Source organism: Sus scrofa, chromosome 2, assembly GCF_054392235.1.
Source record: "Sus scrofa isolate SSC_HxYL_T2T_F1_AM1 chromosome 2, Sscrofa_HxYL_maternal_Yorkshire_Landrace_v2.0, whole genome shotgun sequence".
Classification (NCBI taxonomy): domain Eukaryota; kingdom Metazoa; phylum Chordata; class Mammalia; order Artiodactyla; family Suidae; genus Sus; species Sus scrofa.
The window spans coordinates 3,264,341-3,284,539 of NC_139384.1; the positions used below are offsets into that span (position 1 = coordinate 3,264,341).

The window sequence follows — 20,199 nt, forward strand, 5'->3', positions numbered from 1 at the left end:
CCACTGTGCCTGGCCAGGGATGGAACCTGCGTCCTGGCACTGCAGAGATGCCCCGATCCCGTTGCGCCACAGCAGCAACGCCTCCCTTTGTCTCTTTTAACATGTCCTGTGGTCCCCGCGGCAGAGGACATCGGTCAGGGCCCATTCCCACACCTCCATCAGCTCTGGAAGGCCTTTCTCTCTTCACTGTGTTTTGTCTCTCTCTGTCCTCGCCTGCCCAAGGCAAGGCCTCCTTTGAGGCCACGGGCTGGGCGGGAGAGGAGGGCTAGCTGCCTCCGTGGGGGACAGGGGACCTGGCCCGTTTACCTTCCCTGTCCCAGCCTCTCCGTTCCCAGGCTCCTCCACCACATGCTGGAGCCACAGAGAAGATGGACCAGAGGGACCAGCTGGCGCGGGTGCGTGAGGTGGGGGCAGGCTGTCCCTCCCCCATCCCGCTGGTTTCTCACCGTGTAGCCTGGAATACACTGTATCGCGACCCCCAGGCAGGGGAACTGCTGAAATACAGATTCTTGGACACGGTGCCCGACCTGGCATTTGCATTCTGGACAAGCTCTGCGGGTGGCTAGTGCACACAGGTGTCGGGACGCACTGACCCAAGCCACTGCCTGCCCTTTCCTTCCATCCATCAGATCAGCTGGCAGCCCACCCTGCACCCCACCGCACCCTCTGTTTTGGCTCTCCTCACAGCCGCCTCCCACCCACCTCTCTCGGGCCCCGCCTGACCTGTCTAAGCTGCCTTTACTCCTAGGCTTAGCTCCAACTGCCCTAATTCAGGATGCTCCTAGGCTGGCTGCGGACACCCTTTCCGAGCTCTCTGCCCCCCAAAACGCTGTGGCCAACACCATGGCACCATCTTGGACGAGTCATTAGATGATCCTTCAACTGTTTTCTGGTGCCTGCCAGAACCTCGCAGCCTCGCAGGCCTGCCGTGGGCCCTCAGAGGCCACCGAGGGAAGGCTCTGACCAAGGCTGGGGCTTCTGTGGCCCCCAGAGGGCAGCCCCACCTCTGCTGGGAGGCCCAGGCTCTTTAAGGACCAGCGTCTTGTCTCCCCCAAACGTGTGCCAGGCGCTCCTGAGCCCCAGGCCCCTTACATCTCAACCCCTGAGCTCTGAGGCCAGCTTTGTGAACCTCTGGCCCCCGACAGTCAGCTGTCTGGTGGGCACATGCTCTTCTCTGCAAGTGGAGTCAGCGACGCACCTTCCCCGACGGCAGAGTGGACGACAGCTGGACAGGGGCTGGGGCTCCCGCACCGTGTGAGGCCTCTGGTCCCTCGTTTTCTCACTGATTCTGCTTATTTATCCCCTGGACGCGTGTTTGCTCACGAGCCTGCCGCTGGCCTCTGGATTTCGGCAGAGACCCAGTCTCTCTCCCTTAGTCCCATCCAGCTCGGGTGACTCAGCCGGCGACCTGCCAACTCTACCCAGAGTCTCGGGTGCAGACCCTGCTCCGGGGCGGGTGGTTTACTGCACCTGTCACTCCCCTAATGCCAGGACCATCTTTCTCCAGCTTCTTGCAGCCGGGCTCAAATCAAACAGCCGCCTTTTGTTCTGCCTGGAACTGACAAGCCTGTGAAAATGCCATTATTAGGCCATAATTTCAGAAAATTGATCCCCAGAACAGCTCAATGGAGCTCCAAGTTGCTTCGTGTGACGCCTGATTGGACGCTTTGAAATGGCATAAATCCCAGGTGGCAGAGCGCTGACCCGAGCGCCACCTGAGCGCCTGGCCCCAGGACCCCAGCGAGAAGAAAACAGTGGCCAGAGGGGACAGCTGGGGCAGTGACATAGCCCCGCTCCCGGCAGTAGCAGCAGGTGTGGGGTCGTTTCCTGTCATTGCATGAACAGGAATGTTCACAGCCAGAGGGCAAAAAAAGAAAGGACACAGTGGGGGCAGGAACACCAGTGGGAATCATCCTTTAGAAGCTAATGAACAAGTCATTGAATAAGGGATTAAAAACCCTCAACAATGGCAGGATCTCTGCTCATGACGCCTGACGGCAAGCGGGAAAGGGCCAGGGACAGAGGGACTCTGTGTGCCCGCTGCCCCTCCACCCTGCGGCGGGGGCGGGGTGTCAACAGGCACCTCAGGCCCAGCAGGCTCCTTCCTGTTGCTTCAGTCTTGTTGTATAAGCTCCTTTTCCCGAAAGTAAGTGCTTCGTGGGAGCGGTTTGGCTTTTTGGCTTTTTTCCCCCAAATGGGCACGGAGACACTGCATTTGCCTTTGTTGCCTCCCAGGGTGGAAGTGGAGCTCGAGGGGGTGGGAAGCACAGATCGCCGCCCCCCCGCCCCGTCTTGGATGGGGCTGCGGGTAAAGGCTGGCCAACATCTCCAAGGGTGTGAAACGGCCCCCGCTCTGCACACAGTAGGTGCTCCATAAAGAAGGGTGACAAGCTGGCGTCACTGAGAGGGCGTGCAAAATTTACTTCACTCCTTGCAGTGCTGGCAGGCCAGGGTAAATCTCGGCTTCCCCAGGAGGGCACAGAAGGGGTTTGGAGGATGTTTGGATGGAGACATGAGGCCAGGGCCCCAGCTTGGACTATGGAGGCTGGCGGGAGGGGGGCGCAAATCTGTCATGTCTGATATGAACCTGTTAGCTGTGTGATCTTGGGCAAGTCACTTAACCTCTCTGTGCTTCTGTGTCCTCATCAGAGGATAACAGGGTTTCTCTGCAGGGCTGCTGGGGGGATCTCTGTGCAGAACTCTGCAGGGGGAAGGGGGGGTATTTGTCTGGAGGGAGACGGGGAAGCTAGACCCGGTGGGAGAATGCCTTTGAGGTCATTCGTCAGGAGGAAGCGAGGCACGCGGAAGCACACGCACCAGCTAGAGCCAGTCGGTAATGCTGGCAGAGGGAGGATAGCGCAGGGGTCAGGTACAGCGGCTGGGGGACCAGGACGCTGGCATTCAGGCCTCGCCTCTGCCTCTTATTAGCTGGTGTAACCCTGCAAAAGTGGCCTCGATTTGTTCATCCGCCAAATGGGGTGGGAAAGCCTATGCGCCCCCTACAGTCACTGGGAGAGTTAAAGATGCAGAACAGGGACTGGCACATGGCAGGGTCCCGCCAGCGGAAGCTAATGTTTTCTTCTTTTTTTTTGTCATCTTCTTAGGGCCGCACCCGCTTCACATGGACGTTCCCAAGCTAGGGGTCAAATCAGAGCTGCATCTGCCAGCCTACGCCACAGCCACTGCAACACCAGATCCTTAACCCACTGAGTGAGGCCAGGGATCGAACCCAAGTCCTCGTGGATCCTAGTCGGGTTCGTTAGCCGCTGAGCCATGATGGGAACTCCCAGTGTTCTCTTCTGAAGGAGATGAAGGGACGGAACTCACAGGGGCCGCAAAAGCACAAGGTGAGAGCTTAGACCTGGGCTCCAGTCTCCTAGGGTCCAGGCTGTTTTCACATTTTCAAGAAACCAGTGCTCCCTGATCTGATGTGACAGCTAGCACCACATGACAGCTAGCGTGGCGTGACAACCAGCGCCAGGCCCAGCTCTAAGATGTCACAAGCTACGACTCATCTGCCGTCCCGACAACCTTCCGAGGTGGTTGTCAGGATCTCGTTTTCACAGATGGGGACCCCGGGGCCTGGAGAGTTGAAGCAGCTTGCCCGAGGTCACACGGCTGGAGGTGACAGAGCTGAGGTTTGAACTTGTGTCTGGCCCAGGGGCTGGTGCTGCGAGCCGCTGACTCTGTGGGACCATCCCGGCACACAGCCAACCCAGCTGAGCAGTGAGCTGGGTCGAATCGTTGAGCCGCCCATGGTTCAAGCTGGGCTACACGGTGGGAGTGAGTGCTGCCGGGCCAGCCCCCCGGCTCCAAGCAGGGGAACAGGGAGGCTGGGTGCCCAGGAGGTCAGAGGTCAGAGTGGGGGAGGGAGGCAGGAGGGCGGGAGGGAGGCGGCCAGGGCTGAGGTCTTGAGGGAGGCTGGGAGGGAGGGGCAGAGGGCAGTGGGGGTCGGGGTGGTTCTGATAGACGCAGGGCCCAAAGAGACAGGGGCGGGCGCGGGAGGGCACAAGCCATTCCCTCACTTGTGCAACAGGGCCAACTTCCTGGCTCTGAGAAGGACAAAGGACAAGCAGCATCCGGCCCCATGTCAAGTATGTACACATCAGCTCGGCGACCCATGGCCATGGATCCTAGATGCACAGTAAGACTGGTCCCGGGATGAGTCACCCGAGCCACGGCTGGTGCTGGGAACCTTCTCATGAGCCACCCCGAACCGTCACAGGCACCCCCCACACATGCTCTGCAGCAGCCCCAGCAGAGAGTCCTCCAACCTCAGCTTGAATGCCGCCTGGAACAGGCCGCTCACCACCTGCAAGCCCCGCCCGCCCCGCACTCCCTGTTGGAAACCTCCCCCTGATGCAGTGCGGCCGGTCTACGGCTCTCATTCTTGGCCGCGTTGGGAGGACCAATTGCCCGCGACCACGTCGCCTGCGCGGAATGGGAAGCTCTGCGTGGAGCTCCCCGGAGCCTGGGTGGACGGACCGTCCTGCTCTATCATCCGGGTGTCCACGGGCGGCAGGGGTTCAGGGCCACTGCTGAGCCAAGAAGAGAAGGACAAGGCTCACCTGGGCCTCTTCCCAAACTACCGGGGCACCGACTCATCTGTTCTCCTTGGGCTCAGGGAGGCCCGTGTCCACTTGAGGTGACCGTGCAAGAAGGCGGGCCGAGGACAAGGCCTGGGGGAGGGATGCCCGCCCTATGGGTGCGGCACCCAGGCGTGTCCCGCAGGTGTCAGGGGAGGATCGAAGGTGTGACATGTGGGGACAGGCTGAGGCACTACCCAGAGCTTTCACCTGGCACTAGTGGTGGGAGCGCTTCCAACACAAGCATGTAGAGCAGGAAATGGGATAGTTTGAACCCACTTCTTCGTCAGCTCCGGGGCTCCCCGCACCTCCCAGGAGCGACCTCTAATCAGAGGAGGGGACAGAAGGGAAGGGCCGCACCTGTCGGCCATGTGTGCTCGGACAGGCTCGCAGAGGTGGACATGTCTACAGGCAGCTGCAGGAGGACGGCAGCTGGGAGACCTCGAAGGTCATTTACCCCCCCCCCCCCCGATCCCAGGGCCACGCTGGGTGGGCAGGTCACAGGGGGTGACGTCCAGAGTGGGGCAGGGGGCTGTCATTTATATCCCTTGTGCTGCATGCAGCACGGGCTCGGCCATGCCTGCGGCACCTCTGTGGCTCAAGGGCACAGCAGGTGGGAGGGCCCTTTGGGATGGCCAGAGCCTCCCCTGCCGGAGGCCCTCAGTTTGGAAGAGCAGCTACCGGGTGTCTGGGCTGCAGAGTGGGAAGAGATGGGACGCATGGTGAGGCCCAGGGCCCGGAGGGAGGGCCCGACGCAACCCCCCGACCGCTTCTCTTGCCCTTTCCTCGGGCCTCCTGCCCCCCACAGGGCTGCCCTCCTGACATCACCTGCCAGATGTGTGAGTGGCCGAGTGTCTGCCACGGAGCTCGCGTGGGTCTCCAGTGAAAGCCCCGCCACTGTCCCCAGTCAGAGCTGGCTCAGCCTCCCTCCCCCACCTCCCAGCTGCTTCTTACGGAACTTGCCGTCTCTGACTAAAGTATAAGACAAGAAAAACCTGACACAGCAGGCCGACGGCACCCGTTTCCAAGTCCTCTGAGGGAGACCACCAAGTCCTCCAGGCCCTTGCTGGCCTCCTGGTCCTCCTGCTCTCCTTCCCACCTGCTCCCTGCACCTGTGGGCTCCTTCAACAGGCCTGCACGCTCACCGTTGGGCCTTTGCACATGCTGCTCCCTCGTGAATCCTGGACTACAGCAGAGGACACATTGTTTTTTGCCTCCCGTGGTTTCCCCTGTGCCCAGCGCAGGCACTCGGTAAACACTGGTCGGTACACACCCTGCATGCCAAGCACATCACCTTACTCAGTCACACCTCCCCGCAGTGTGGCAGGCAGCCTGGCCGGCGGTTTGCGGTCACCAGCACAGGGCCATTATTGACAGTCAGCCACATCCGTGCTAACCACTGGCTGAGACTCTGCTCACTAATCCTTATCACACCCTCATCTAACCGGCCAGGAAGCTGAGGTTCTGAGTGATGAGGTGAGGAAGTGACAGAGCTGAACCTGAGTCCCCGGGGATGTCAGGTGCACGTGGGGGCCGACCCGGATGGGTACCCTTGAATGACCTGCTAGTGGCTCAGGCGCTCGGCACCATACGGTCATGTCTGCTCATGGCAGAACCCGGAGGTGCTGGCTTGGCTACCACCCAGGCCCACAGACCCCAAGTGAGGGACAGAGCTGGCCGGTGGCCCCCATGGAGGGTGCTGGTGTGAGAACTGGGTTGCGCCAGCCATGCAGGCTGGGGTGGGGGCTGGGGCGCTGGGCCCAGGGCAGGAGGCCTCCCTGGAGGAGGTACTCGGAAGGGGGTTCCCGATGCAGATCCCAGGTCCCTCTCTAGATCTGAGGGTGCTTGGGATGGGAAGGAGGTGACTGGCCACGTGCACGGCCTCCAAGTGGGGACACTCTGGCTCAGACCCTCACAGGGACTCGTCGCCAGACCTGGCCGCCCCTGCTTTCCAGCAAGTATAGAAACGTGGCTGGGCAGGGATCGGAGGCCAGAGGAGCCAGCCTGCCATGCTGGCGCAGGAGCCCAGAGGACAGGCCAGGCTTCCCTTCCCGCCTCACCTGACTCATTCCTCTGCTCCTCTGCACACCTGCCTCCACGTCCCAGACGGGGCCAGACCCCGAGTCCCTGGCTCCAGGAAGCCCAGGCCAAGTGGGACATAACCTCAGCCTCCCACTAGCACCTGGCGCTCTCCTGGGCTTGCTGAGTTTCTGAACCACCGATGGAGTCTGAATGAACCCAGAGGGCAGGGAGGAGGCTGCTGGGCCTTGCAGGGCCGGGTGAGGGATTAGGCAGCGTGCCATGGTCCTGGAACTCACCCTGGCCATCAGCCGGCCAGGGAACCTGGCTCAGCCTCAGGGGTCCCTTCTCGCCTACATGCCCCACCCCCACCCCGGGCTTGCAGCCCCCTCTGCGCAGCTGCAGAGCCGGGAAGCACCTGTCTCAACATGAAGATTCTGAGATTCTGAGGGGTCCTTTCCAGATCGAGGGTCTTCGACAACCCACCACTCAGTAACAGAGGCTTGTACTGAACTCTCGGCTGGGATCCTGGCAGATCCAAAATGCACGGACAGGTAAGAGCCGCACACCTGGCTGGCAGCAGCAGCCGCCGCCCCATCCGGGAACAGCTTCCCAGCCCATCACCGCCCACTGGCACAGGGCAAGCCAAGCACGCAGGGCGAGGGCTGCTCCTCAGCAGGGGGCGAGGTTGGGCTGCCAAGGAACCGGCGACAGCCCTCTCTGTTTCTCGCCCCAAATGCCCAGCGCCCCAGCACACGTCTCCAGAACTCAGCTCGGGGGCTGATGCTTCTTCCAGGAAGTCCCTCCTGACTTCCCGACCCTATGCTCCAGTGCCCGCTCCGTGCACAGCTCCGTCTCCTACTAAATGGGAGCCCCTGAGGGTGAAGACTGGGGCTCTGGTGCCCAGGGGACGGCTCAGCACACGGGTGCCTGAGTTCTGAATCCCCAGCTGGCAAAGGCTGTATCATGAGGCCACGGAGGAGGGACTGGCCTATGTGCTAATGCAGAAACATCTGCAGAAATGCATCCGGCCACCACTTACAGTCTCCCAGGCCCGCCATGCCTGAGATGGGTACAGGTGGGACCTGCCTTCAAAGAATTCTAGAGGAGGAGCTATGTGCCCTGCACTCTGGGTGGCAGTGACGTCCAGGCCTTGGTGTCTCGGGAGCGGAGCGATCCCGGGTGGCTTACATCAGCACTTTCTGGCCTTGGCTTCCTTACCTGTCAAACGGGCACGAGGGGCCCACAGAGATGCCGTAGGGATAACGAGAGACCTGCCCCAGGGCCCAGGCCTTGTCAGCTTCCCAGCATCCATGGGAAGAGGGCAGACCCTTGAACCCTGCTCGTTTTAAAGCGGCTGCCCTTCCCGGGCCAACAAATCCTGGCCCCAGGAAAGAGGTCCTGTTCTCGGGACCACGGCACCCTCCCAGGCTTTCCCAGGGGCTCTTGGCAGATAACTCGTGGGTGTCTGTGGCCCAGCACAGCCCCAGGCAACCCGCCGACAAAGCGGGGGGGCCTGTTTCCCCAGACCTCCGCCCACCGCCCCGCGAACCCTCCTGCGGATCATCTCAGGAAGAGGGGGAGGATGCGGCGACCCCCCCGAGCCCTCCAAGGTGCCCGGGACGGGCCGGCGGAGCTGCGCTTACCCCAGAGGGCCATGAAGATGGAGAAGAAGACGGTGGCCGGGTTGTCAAAGAGGTGGCTGGCGCGGGCCGTGGCGCAGGCAGAGCTCATCCTCCAGTAGCTGCAGGTCTTGTCGCACAGCGGGCACATGGTGATGTTGTGTCTCTGGTCACACATCTCCATGCTGGGAGAGAGGGAGGGGTCGTGCGTCCCTGGCCCCTGCCGGCCCCCGGGGACCAGCCCTCCCGGAGCCACGCTGCGGGGGGAGAGCGCTGGGGGTCCCCTGCACGGCGGACAAGATCCGGCGCCCGAGGCAGCCTCCACCAGGGCTTGGAGCCCTCCTCGCACCCAAGGCCACCCAGGGGGCCCCAGCTCGGCTCCACCTGTCACCCGCTTAGAGGCTTAATGAGTGTTGAACAGGGCTCTGCATTTTTCTTGGGCAGGCAGCCTGCAACTTCCGTCCGTGGCCCTGGGTGTGAACCCATCAGACTGGCTGTGTGGCTGGAAAGGACGGCGTGAGCGCCTCTCTTGGGGGCGCCTGGGCGGTGGGACCCACAGCCTGGCCTGGAGCTCTCTAGCTGGAGCCTGGGTCCCCAGCCAGCCTCCCTCTGAAAACCAGGCATGGACGGGCCTTGTGATGGCAGCGGAGGCTGACCAGGGCCGTACGTTGCCAGGCCCTGGAGGACAGAAAGAGGAAAGGGGTCGAGGGGCACTGGACGCTGTGGCCCCCCTGAGCCCTCGCTGCCAATGCCGGTGCTTGAAGCTCCTGCGGGCTTCCATCTGCCCTGGTGGGGAGGCCATGGGGCGGCTGGCCCTGGGCAGGCCTGCGTATCAGCCAGTGGACATCACCGGGCACTCTGGACCCAGAAGACGGAGAAGAGGCCTCCCGGGCCTCCTCGTGGGAGGGTTGGGAAGCCATCAGGCTGGGCAAACTGGGGGACCGAGGGGCGCCTGGCCAGGATGCTAGGCCCACTCAGTGTAGGCCTTTGTTCAGCTGAGCAGACGTGAGATCTGAGGCCCGAGCTGAGTGGCTGCGGACGGACAGAGGGGAGCTGCCTGACGTCCGGCAGCCTTCCTCCTCCGCCCAGCACTTAGGCTCTCTGCTAACAAGACAGAGAATGTTCAAAGGCCACCACGGTGCGAGCAGGGGCCTGCACTGAGCGTCCACCTGGCCTGGACCAGCTCTGGAGCTACGGCAATCCTGTCTTTGTAGATGAGGAAGCAAGCCCAGAGAGGGGAGGTCCCTTGCTCAGGGCCACACAGCAGAGTGGGGACTGAGCCCTGGTCTCTGTCTCTGCCAAGCCTGTGCCCTGCATGGCCCTCGGCTGCTGCCCAGAGGCCACAGGAGGGCTCCCTGCTGAGACCAGGCAGCCTGGCCGAGCTCTCGATGGGCTATTCCTGCCCTCTGTGCCAGGGCCAGGCCCTTTAGCCTCAGACTTGGTTTCTCCTTCTAGAAGGTGAGGAGACAGGCCAGAAGAAGGTCGTGCCAGCCCTGCCCTGCCCTGCCTTGCCCTCCCCTCCCGGCTAACTTCGACAGGGCAAGGAGCTATAATTAGACAACGGGCCAGAGTCTAATTCCCAGGGGTTAGATGGCTATCCAGCAGGGAGCTGAAGCGAGTGGCTGTTGCGGCTTTTTGCTTTGCATTTCTGGGTGCACATGAGCATAAAGTTTGCACAAAATCATGGCTGGGCCATAGCTGTCGGTGGTTGAGATACCTCTGAAAAGCTCGAAGGGGCCTCCTCCGCCAGCGCAGCGGCCCTCAGCTCCATTCTCCCCTCTCAAGGGTGCTCGCCAATGTCCTTCTGTGCGCCTGGGCGAGGGCGGGTGTGTGTGGGGGGGCAGTGCGGACCTGCGAGCCGGCAGCTCTGGATTTGAATCTCTGCCTTACCACTTGGGATCTACGTGGCCTTGGGTAGGTGGCCTCAGTGTCCCCATCCATAGAATGGGGGTGCTGAGAAGAAAGGGGACCCACGTCACGGGGCTGTCGGGAGGGTCCAGCAGGGCAGTGCACGTGAAGCCGGGGAAGGAGCGCTGGGATGCCCAAGCCGCCCTCCTGTGCGCTGTTGTCATCGTGGGATGACAGAACTGCGGCTGCGGTAGTTTTAAAAGGAGGTGTGGGAGCTGCCCTGAGGCTCCGTCCCCTGAGCTCCGTTGGGCCTAGGGGTGGGACCTCCCCTGCACCACCTGGCTCCTCTTGGGGACCCAACGATGGAAAGCCCCCTGCTTCATCATTCATCATCGTCTGTATGTGGCCTGGGGCCACGAGGGTGGGGGCCAGATCCAAGGCCTGTTTCTGCTGGTTTAAACCCTCAGCCTCTCCCTTCCCCACCTTCAGCCAAAATAAAGACAAGTAACAGGCAGGCCTGCTCTCTGGAGCCAAAGAGCAGGGCGGGGACGGCAGGGCAGCCTTATGCGGGGGCAGGGGGCCCTGGTCGTGCTATGGACCCAGATGGGCCAGTCTGCAAGGGGAATACAAGCCCCCGCTTTGTCCAAGGCACTGGCGGGCAGAGGTCGAGGTCGGACGGGCCTCCAGCATCCCCAGGAAGTGCTTCTGCATCCCCGGCTGGGTGACAGCTCTGGCCCAGGACCGGGAGGAACACAGACGGAGAGGCCCCCAGGCGGCCTCCCGGGGCCTGAGGGCTCTGGGGGTGGGGGACTCCCCGTGCCATGTCCCCATGGCTTTGAAGGGAAGCTCCCTCCAGATGGGGGCTGCTTTGATCTCTGCCTTCCTCAAACCCAAGCACAGTGAACTCATGTCATTAACAAAGGGACAAGCTTTCTCCTGCCTGTGCCCAAAATAACCCTGGAGGGGACCAGAGCCAGATTCCTTTAACGTCCTGTTTCCGGGTGGGTGGAATATTTGAGGTGTTATTCATGTATTAAAACACTACTTGCACAAAAATGTACCGGATGTGGCCTCTCTGTGCCGCTGAGGCAGTTACTCCTCCAGGTGAGACGCTGTCACTGGCTCTTTCCTCACCAGAAGCACAGATGACGTTTCTAAACCACAGCTCTGCTTCAGGGACTCGAGGCTGAGCGCCGAGAGCTGTGACCTGCCCTAACGACCCAGGACCGTTCCTGACAGACGGCCAGCTCCCCGAAGCAGGGCCAGCGGCACCCGCCTGTCTAACCAGTGTCGCTGGCATGGGGTCCCTGATGGGGGGTGGGGCCGAGGTCTGGGTGGCTACTGGGAAGTCTGGGAATCAGCTAGAAAAGACGGCATGTGGGCCTCCTTAAGCTCTCACCGCCTGACTCACGCTCTGGGTGCCAGGCTGTGAGACCACAGCCTGGATGAGGCCCGGCTGTCCCTGATATATGATGCTTTGCCCGAGGGCCCTGCCCCTCGGCCTCTGATGGGCATCTGTCTCATTTCCTGACCCCACAGGGAAGCAGCGAATTTTCTTGTCACATCATGAGTTAGAACTCGAGGGGGGACAAAAGCTTCCAAGGATGTAAAGGAGTCGGATGTTTATTTTACGTCTTCCTCTCGACAATAAAACATCTCCTAGGGTGTCTGTGCCTGAAAAGGCTGCCCACGCTCTCAGACGGCGATGGAACCCTTTGGACTGGGCGGCCCTGGTCCTGACAGCGCCTGGCCTGGCCTGTGACTGCCTGGGGGGCTGGGCGGGTGCAGGGGCTCGGGGCCTGAGCCCCGGGGGCTTCCGTTCCCGCGTCAGAGGACCGTGGCTCCTCCGCGAGACGGGGGTGCGATCGGGGCCAGGGGCTGCCCGCCTACCTGGGGATGTTGCCGTCCACGGTGGCCCATCCGTACAGGAAAACGATGATTCCCACCACGGAGGCGGGGATGAGCATCTGCGTGTAGACGCCCAGCCAGGCGAAGTAGAGGCCGATCTTCTCCCCGAAATACTTCCTACACCGCAGGGCAAAGCCGGAGACACGGTCACGCTCGTCCCACACCCGGAGGGCAAAATCCCGCCGCGTCCCCTCCCCAGCCAGGGACACCACACACCGGGCACCCCCTGCCCCGCTTCTCTCCACCAAGAAGCAGAGGCGCGGCGGGTGGCGGTGGGGGGCTCCGAGGCAGGCTGTCAGGTTTGGGGTGCCCTCTGCTCCCCGTCCTGTTCAGCCTAAGAACGGGAATGACTGCGGCCCCGAGGCACCAAGAGAACCAGTCTCTCTGTATGTGGAGCATCCTGGCCGCCCCCGATGGGCTGAGCTCCGGTCTCCACAGCCTCACGGCACACATGCTGTCTGCCCTGCCTGCCCCTTCCTGCCGCAGGATGGAGGTCCCCCCCCACTCCCCGGAACACGTTGCCCAGGTGGTAATTCTTTTATCGTGCCTGCTCCCGGCATCCCCTCTTACCTGACCAGGTCGATGGGCTGGTACTTGTAGAAGACCCCGTAACTCGCCCACTCTTCATACAGGAGCTGGGGGAGAGGAAGAGGTGGGGGGCTGGGAAAACAGAACCCTCCCGCTCCCCTCCCTGGAACACAGAGCTGCCAGGCCCCCGCTGAACCGAGCTACTCAGCTTACAACTACCATCATTCATTCATTCAACAAACACGTATAGCAAGTAGCGGCGTGCCAGGTACTGTGCTAGGCACTGGGCTCTGAGATGAGCACGGCAGACACAGCCCTGAGCCCTGGAGCTCCTGTTCTGGTCGGGGAGGCAGACACGGGCCAACACAGAACCCGCAGGAGGTGCGGGGGGGCGGGGAGCCCAAGCAAGAACAGATCTTTGTTTTAGGTCAGGGTGGGGAGATGGGAAAGAAGCTTCCGGCATCACCATGGAGTCCCCACTCTTCATGATCTGATCTGGAATTGATCTAAAATGGCCCAGAGCTTTCAGACACCCCATTTTCTTTATAAAAGACCCCACAGGCTTTGGAGTGGAGAAATACTAGTGGTACAATTAAAAAAAAAATTCTCACGGGATGCACAGAGAGCCTGCCGTCTTATCTGCTGAGATGGGCTGTCTGATGAGCGCGGCTGAGTGAAAGAAACGCAATCTACACACACGCCATCATCCCCCAGGCTTTGGGCAGGATGGTGGCGAGCCCGATGGGCTGGAAGCCTTGTATGAACACGGAGGGTGTCCACGGAGGGTGTCCTCAGGAAGAGGCCGGGCGAGGGTGCTGGTGTGAATAAAGGAGTCTCATGCACCTGTGCGATCCTTTACCGACCTTGACTCAAAGCCTAGGGTCACACTGGTGGCGGGCGGCTGGGACCGAGCTGGAACCCCAGTGCCTCAGCCACCTGTCTCTGCACCCCATTAGCCAAGGAACGCCCAGGAGGCCCGCAGAGGGACACCCGCGAGAACTCAGAATGGGCCCTAGGTCTCTCGTACACGGAAGCTTGGCTTGCATCCTTTTCCCTTTTCTTTCTTTTTTTTTTTTTTTGCTTTTTAGAGTCGCACCCGTGGCATGTGGAGGTTCCCAGGCTAGGGGCTGAATCGGAGCTACAGCTGCCCGCCTACACCACAGCTACATCAGATCTGAGCCACGTCTGTGACCTACACTATAGCTCATGGCCACGCGGGATCCTTAACCCACTGACTGAGGCCAGGGATTGAACCTGCATCCTCATGGATGCTTGTCAGATTCGCTTCCACTGAGCCACGACAGAGGCTCCCCTTTTTCCTTTTCTTAATATTAAAATTAAAGGCCGTGCAGGGTCTGCCATACTCAGATTCCACTGTGGCCCCAAAGAGTATTTTGTAGCATTATTACCCCACATGTTCTACACTGTGGACTGAATGTTTGTGGGCCACCCCCCCCCTTTAATCCACAGATTGAAGCCTTAGCCCTAATGTGACGGTATCTGGAATCCTTTTTTTCTTTTTTTGGCCACACCCACAGCACATGGACGTTCCCGGGCCAGGGAGAGAGTCTGAGCTGTTGATGCGGCAATGCTGGATCCTTAACCCCCTGCACGGGGCCATGACTGAACCCGGGCCTCCACAGAGACACGCCGGCTCTCTAACCCACTGCTCCACGGCGGGAAGCCCCAAGACTGAGGGTTTGTGGAAGCAATTAAGGTTGAAGGAGGTCGTGAGTGTGGGTTTGGACCCGACAGAACCGACCTCCTTATAAGGAGGTTAGAGAGACATCAGGGCTTTGCTTTTTCCAGGGCGCACACGAGGAGCAGCTATGGGAGGACGGGCGAGAAGACGGCCGCCTGCAAGCTGGGAAGGGAGGCTTCACCAGGACCCAGCCCTGCTGGCCTCTTGACCTGCACTTCCAGCCTCCAGAACCGTGAGGACTAAATATCTCCTGTGTAAGCCGCCCTGGCTGGTACTCTGCTCTGGCGGCCCGAGCTAAGGCCTTCTCCTCCTCTGACTCGGAAGGCCCAGGGCTGAGGGGATGGTTTTCTAGGCATAAAGACATTGTCAACAGAGTCTCCGAAAATTAAAAATGTGTGAGAGGGAGTTCCCACTGTGGCTCAGTGATTAAGGACTTGACATAGTGTCCGAGAGGATGCAGGTTCAATCCCTGGCCTTGCTCAGTGGGTTAAGGATCCGGCATCACCACAAGCCGTGACACAGGCCGAAGCTGCAGCTCTGATTCGACCCCTAGCCCGAGAACTTCCATCTGCCCCAGGTGTGGCTGCAGAAAGAAAAAGAATGGGGAGTCCCCACTGTGGCTCAGTGGGTGATGAACCTGACTAGCATCCATGGGGATGCTGGTTCGATTCCTGGCCTTGCTCAGTGGGCTAAGGATCCGGCGTTGCTGTGAGCTGTGGTGTAGGTCACAGACGTGGCTCGGCTCCTGTGTGGCTATGGCTGTGGTGTAGGCCAGCAGCTGCAGCTCCGATTCCACCCCCTGGCCTGGGAACCTACATATGCCACAGGTGCCGCCCTAAAAAAAAAAAAAAAAAAAAGGAAAGGAAAGAAGAAAACATGTAGGGGTTCACCAGGAGGAGTCCAGCTTCCACAGAACAGGGAGTCGGGGTCCCTAGAAGTGACCCTCCAGCAAACTCCTCCCTTTCCTCTCTCCTCTTGCAGCCCTGAGAATGATTCTCAGGAGAACACAAGTGCTGCGTTTCATCAAAAGTCAGCACATACGCCTCCCCAAAGCAGGGATGAAAAGAACGGAGAAAAGCTAAGTGCATTCTTAATAAATTATAAGCAAACCTTGCTGTCAAAATCCTGGGTTTTGCCAGCTCTGATCTCTGTAAGAGCAGCTTTCTTTAGATTTGAAGTCTTTCTGTAAGTGGTACAAACAGGGCAGTTTCAGCAGGACTCCAACCTCTAAAAGACTTAATGGCAAGTCTGGCTGCTGGTGGGGGAGCCTCGGCGGCGTCAGGGTAAGAGCTGGGATGCACGGGCTCTCCCCACATCTCGGAGGAGAAATGGTCCAGGAATTAAAGCCTGCTGCTGGGCTGGGTCTGGGGCTTGTGTCCTGGGTAGACCCTCCCCGCCGAGTCCCGGAGGGTGATCTGAGTCAGGCCCGCCCCCTCCGAGCGCCCCCGGGGACCGGGGCAGACCCCCTGCACCGCTGAGCCCACGACCTCCTTGACCGTGAAGGGGTCTGTCTTTCCTCCGTGTCACGAGTGGACTCGGATGGGCTCAGGCTTCACCCTGTGAAGGAGGGGTGCTGGGGGCTTGTTCCGTGTCATCTCTCTGATTGTGCAAAAAGGAGAAAGAGCCTAGGGTTTTACTCTCTACAGGGAGAGGTCTGAGCCGGCAAACTCTGGGGAGATGACGCAGCACCTCTGGAAAAGCAAAGCATCCACCACCGACCCGGGCAGCTCCCTCCCCTCGGCTGAAACGGAGCTGCTGATTTATACCATAGACGGGCTGGGGCGGGGGGTAGACCCCCGGGAGGGAAAGCGAGGGAGACCGCAGACAGGGGGGGAGTTTAGACACAGAGAGACCCTCCTGAAGGCTTGGCCTCGTCATGCAGGTCACCCCGTCCCCGGGCCTGCCCCGTGGAACTGGCCACAGACGGCTGGCCACCATCCATTGACAGATGTGACCAAGGGGGCACACCCCGGCTTTCTACATAAGCCACATTCCCTTGGCAGAGGTTTCTTCCTGCCAAGCAGAGAACGTCAACCGCCCTGCAGCTGTCAGCATAAGGAAATCAAACTTCAGATTTCCTTGCTGGGGCTGGCAGAACTCGGGGGGGGGGCCCCCAGCCTGGGAGCAGGTGGGCGGTGTCAGGGGCCCTGGGAGCCTTCTGGCACCAACCTCAGAGGGATCCCGGCTCCATCCACCGGCATCTCCTGCACAGACCTGCCCCTGGGCCCACACGCTGGGCACACGTGTCGGCACTGCCCTCGTTCTTAATGACCGTGTGTGAACTCCCCCCCCCCGCCCCGCGCCGTCTCCCCCTGGGATGGAGACACCAGGAGAACCAGGTCTGTCTGGTCCGTGTCGGCCCCAGCTTCTCGGGGCAGGTAACAGGTTTCCAAAAAGTAATTGTTGAATGAATGAATGAATGAATGAATGGAGGGAGGGCGGGAACCAAAGGTCCGGGCCACGTCCTCTCGGTCAGCACAGGGTTGAGGCCACCTACGTCCACACCCGGAGTGACCCTCCCAGCCCCCGATCCCCGAGGAAGGAGCACTTGGGCCGCAAGGCAAGAGCGACGGGCGCGCTCAGCCTCCGCCCAGGCCTGCCTCTGCTTAAACGTTCCTACTTGGGCCCCGGATCCGCCAGCTCAGTGCAGGAAAATGGCCTTGGCTTGGCGGCCTCCCCTTTCTGTCCTCAGGCACTTGGGGCTCCTGCCACTGAGAGGATGCTCAGTCACTGCAAAAGCCAACACTCAGAACCAGACCGCTTAAGATGGAACGACCGTGGGAGAAAGAATTCCAAGGCTCTGAGCTAGGACCAAGCCCTCTCTGGGGCATTTTCTTTCCTCGCTCCCTACGTGCCTTCCTTCCATCCCTCCACCCCTGCCCATCCTCCATCCGTCTGTCCATCCACCCCACCCACCACCCATCCGTCTGTCTGCCCACCCACCATCCGATACTCCCTGCCTACGCCCCCTGGCCAGGCCCTGTGTTCATTCATTGTTGGGACATAAAGTTAGTGAGGAGAGGGGCGTGGAGGGTGGGAGAGCAGCCAGTCTGGATGAAGCTGGAGCTGCCTGGCTGGGCCTGGCACATGGTCGTGCCCAGGAAACAGCTCCTGAGCAGTAACCGAAGGAGAGGGTCTTAGCACGGACGTGCCCATCAGCTGGGCCGCCTCCGAACGAGAAAGGCGGCCGGCGAGGCTGCGGTGTGGGCAGGAGACCAGGAGCTGAGGATGGGGGGCCTGTGACCCGGGGGCGGGACAGCCAGAAAGCGGTCACCCGCGCCCCCGGGGGAAGCACCTTTGGGTGCAGGGGGGCCTCAGGGAACGGCAGAGGGGGACGCGGAGGGAGGCAGGGGCCGGGCCGGCCGGCGGACGGGATGGGGAGTTTCTGCAAGTCACGGGGTCTCAGACGAAGGCCAGATGTCCCACTAAAAATAACCAAATATGTAATTTTTGTGCTAAATCAGATAGCATCTTCAGCTGGCTTCCCGGGCGGGCGGGCGAGTTGTATCAAGCAGCAGAGGTTTAGAAACAGGCGGGGGGCTGGCGGGGGTGGGGTCGGAGGGCCTTCCGCCCACAGAGGCGCCGCCGGCCCCTGCGTGCGACCTGGGACGAGGCCTCCACTGTCGGGTTCTCATGGAGGCGTCCCCATCCACCCCCTCGGAGGGGCCCATGCTGGGGGGGCTGCAATGAACGCAGGGCCCAGGGAGGCTGCTCCCTGAAGTGAGGCGGGTCTGTGCTTGTTTGGGAAGCTGGGAGGGAGCCTGGTACCCGGGGGTGGGCGAGGGACGGAGGAGAAGTGGCTGTGGTGGGGGGGCGGGGCGGGGAGGTGCAGGAGCAGGGCTTCCCCAGGGCCCGGGAGGGTGGAATCCGGCAGAGCCAGCAAGGAACAGAAGACCCCTCGGCGTTTCCCAAAGTGTGTCCCACAGAACACCAACCCCTAACTTTTCCACTAGAAAGGGTTCCGGGTCAGGTAAGTTTGAGAAACACTGGTGGAACACCGTCCCCGAGTCCCCGAGCGCTGCTGGAGGCCATGACGCTACAGACGGCTGGCCTGGCACCTCCCAAACTCATTTCTCCAGGAGCCGGGGGTGGGGGGGTTGGGCCAAATGTCAGCAAAGCGCCCTGGAGGGCCTGTCGGACACCCTGACGTGCAGGTGTAAGCCGGCCAGGTCGGGGGAAGAGGACTGGGCGGAAAGGGCTGCCTGGGTCCCCCCTTCTCACGCTCAGACCACCTGCCAGGGATGCTCGGGAGAATCAGAGGGAGGAAAACCATGCAACCAGTTGAGTTCACAGCCCTCCCCTCAGATGCGCCCCCCGCCCCCCGCACCGTGCCCCTGTGACCCCCCGCTGGCCCAAGCCCACCCCCCCCGGCCCCCTGCCGGCTGCTCAGCCTACCTTCCGGTCGTTGAGCTCCGCGTGCTCCCCTTCGTAGTCTCCCTGTAGAGAGAAGAGCAGGGCTTACTGTCCAGGGAGCTCCCGGGCGGCTCAGGTCCATAAGCGGTCCAGATGCCAACTCCAGCCTCGCTCGCCATGCAGCTAAGCCAACCCTAGGACAGAGCCCCCCTGCCCCTCGGATACCAGTGCCCGCGTGACCTCGGGCTGCCCCGCCAGCCCTCACCCCCAGGGGAAAACCAAAGCGCCTCTCCCGACACCAGATGACCTCCAGGAAGGCGACCCGGGAGGGAGGTCCCTGGGGACTGGCCATGCCAGGGCAGGGGGGCTCCAGGGGCAGAGAGATTGTACCAATGGGGCAACGTGCGTCCCACGTTTGGGACTGTCTCTGTGTCTGGTCCCAGGGCCCCATTCGGGTGGTGCCCCTTCCCGCTCAAGCGTCCCAGGAAGGGCGACGAGTTAGATGGTCACAGTGCATACAGAGCAGTGAGCCCCCTGCCCCCCCTTTACAGACGGGAACACTGAGGCTCAGAGGGGCAACCTGACCTCCTGGTCAGATCTGGGACTTGGAGCCAGGTCTCCAAACCCAGTGGAAGAGAAGGAGACTCTAAAAATCAAAAGCGAGGGAGTTCCGGTCATTGCTCCGTGCTGAACGAATCTGACTGGCATCCATGAGGACGCAGGTTCAACCCCTGGCCCCGCCCAGTGGGTTAAGGATCCGGCGTTGCTGCGGCTGTGGCCAGCAGCTGCAGCTCTAATGAGCCCCCTAGCCTGGGAATCTCCATATGCTGTGGGTGCAGCCCTAAAAAAGCAAAAAAAAAAAAAAAAAAAAAAGTGAGCCTTGTATTCCAGCAGGTGACACCAGTGACTGAGGAGGAGCAGTGACAGAAAGGCTCCAGGAGGGCCCGGTGTGGCCAGCCTGGCCAACCGGACCTGAGGATTGCTGGGCAGATCAGGCTCTGAGGGCACTGGGAGGTCGGCCTGGTGCCCGTTCCACTCGCCAGCTCCTTCCACCAACCCCGCTGGCCCCTCCAGGCCGGGGGAACTTGATGCCCGTGGTCCTGGCACGGGATGCTCCGGGAGCAGTTGAACCAAGTCCCCCCGAGTCTTCACGGGCCACGTGACTCCAGAAGCACCTCATGTCCCCAGAGGCCAGTCAGCCTGTGACCTTGAGGGAGGGAGGACGCCAACCCGGAGGGAAGCCAAAGAGCCGCCCAGCAGCGGCAGAAACGCCAAGTCCTGCTCCGGAGTCGACCACTCGTTGCAGGAGCAGAGGCTTCTTCCTCCACACGTGGTCCTAACAGGTTGCTGTCCCTTGGCAAGGACCCCGGCGCCTGGCCTGACAAATGCTCTTGCTGGATGGGTGAACGAGTGAGTGACACAGGAAGCCAGGCCCTGTGGGGTGGGACGCCCCCGGCTGAGACGCGGCCTGGGACAGCTCAGAGGAGAGAGGCGGTTCAGCCTCACTGCGCCAGCACCCCCCATTTAGGGCGTGGGTGCTCAGTCCGAGTATGTGGACATCAGCTTTGGAACTTAACGGGGTGGGTGTCCATCAGCCGTGCGGAAGATCTATGGATATAAAATTGCGTGTTCT

At 61.2% G+C, this 20,199-nt stretch overlaps 1 protein-coding gene across 16 annotated transcripts in view; it reads right to left on the reverse strand.

Annotated features, from left to right (window-relative positions):
• Window positions 1–20,199, reverse strand: part of ANO1 (anoctamin 1) — a 155,595-nt gene that overhangs the window by 33,451 nt on the left and 101,945 nt on the right. For all 16 annotated transcript variants that reach the window (XR_014836725.1, XR_014836727.1, XR_014836726.1 and 13 more), the window contains 4 exons: window positions 18,609–18,650; window positions 12,554–12,618; window positions 11,966–12,100; window positions 8,252–8,412 (listed from right to left, as the gene is read on the reverse strand). Coding sequence is in view for 12 of the 16 variants with exons in the window: in XM_021082683.2 (XP_020938342.2) it covers window positions 8,252–8,412; window positions 11,966–12,100; window positions 12,554–12,618; window positions 18,609–18,650 (403 nt within the window). In the remaining 4 variants the exon portion in view is untranslated. The remainder of the gene's footprint in view (window positions 1–8,251; window positions 8,413–11,965; window positions 12,101–12,553; window positions 12,619–18,608; window positions 18,651–20,199) is intronic.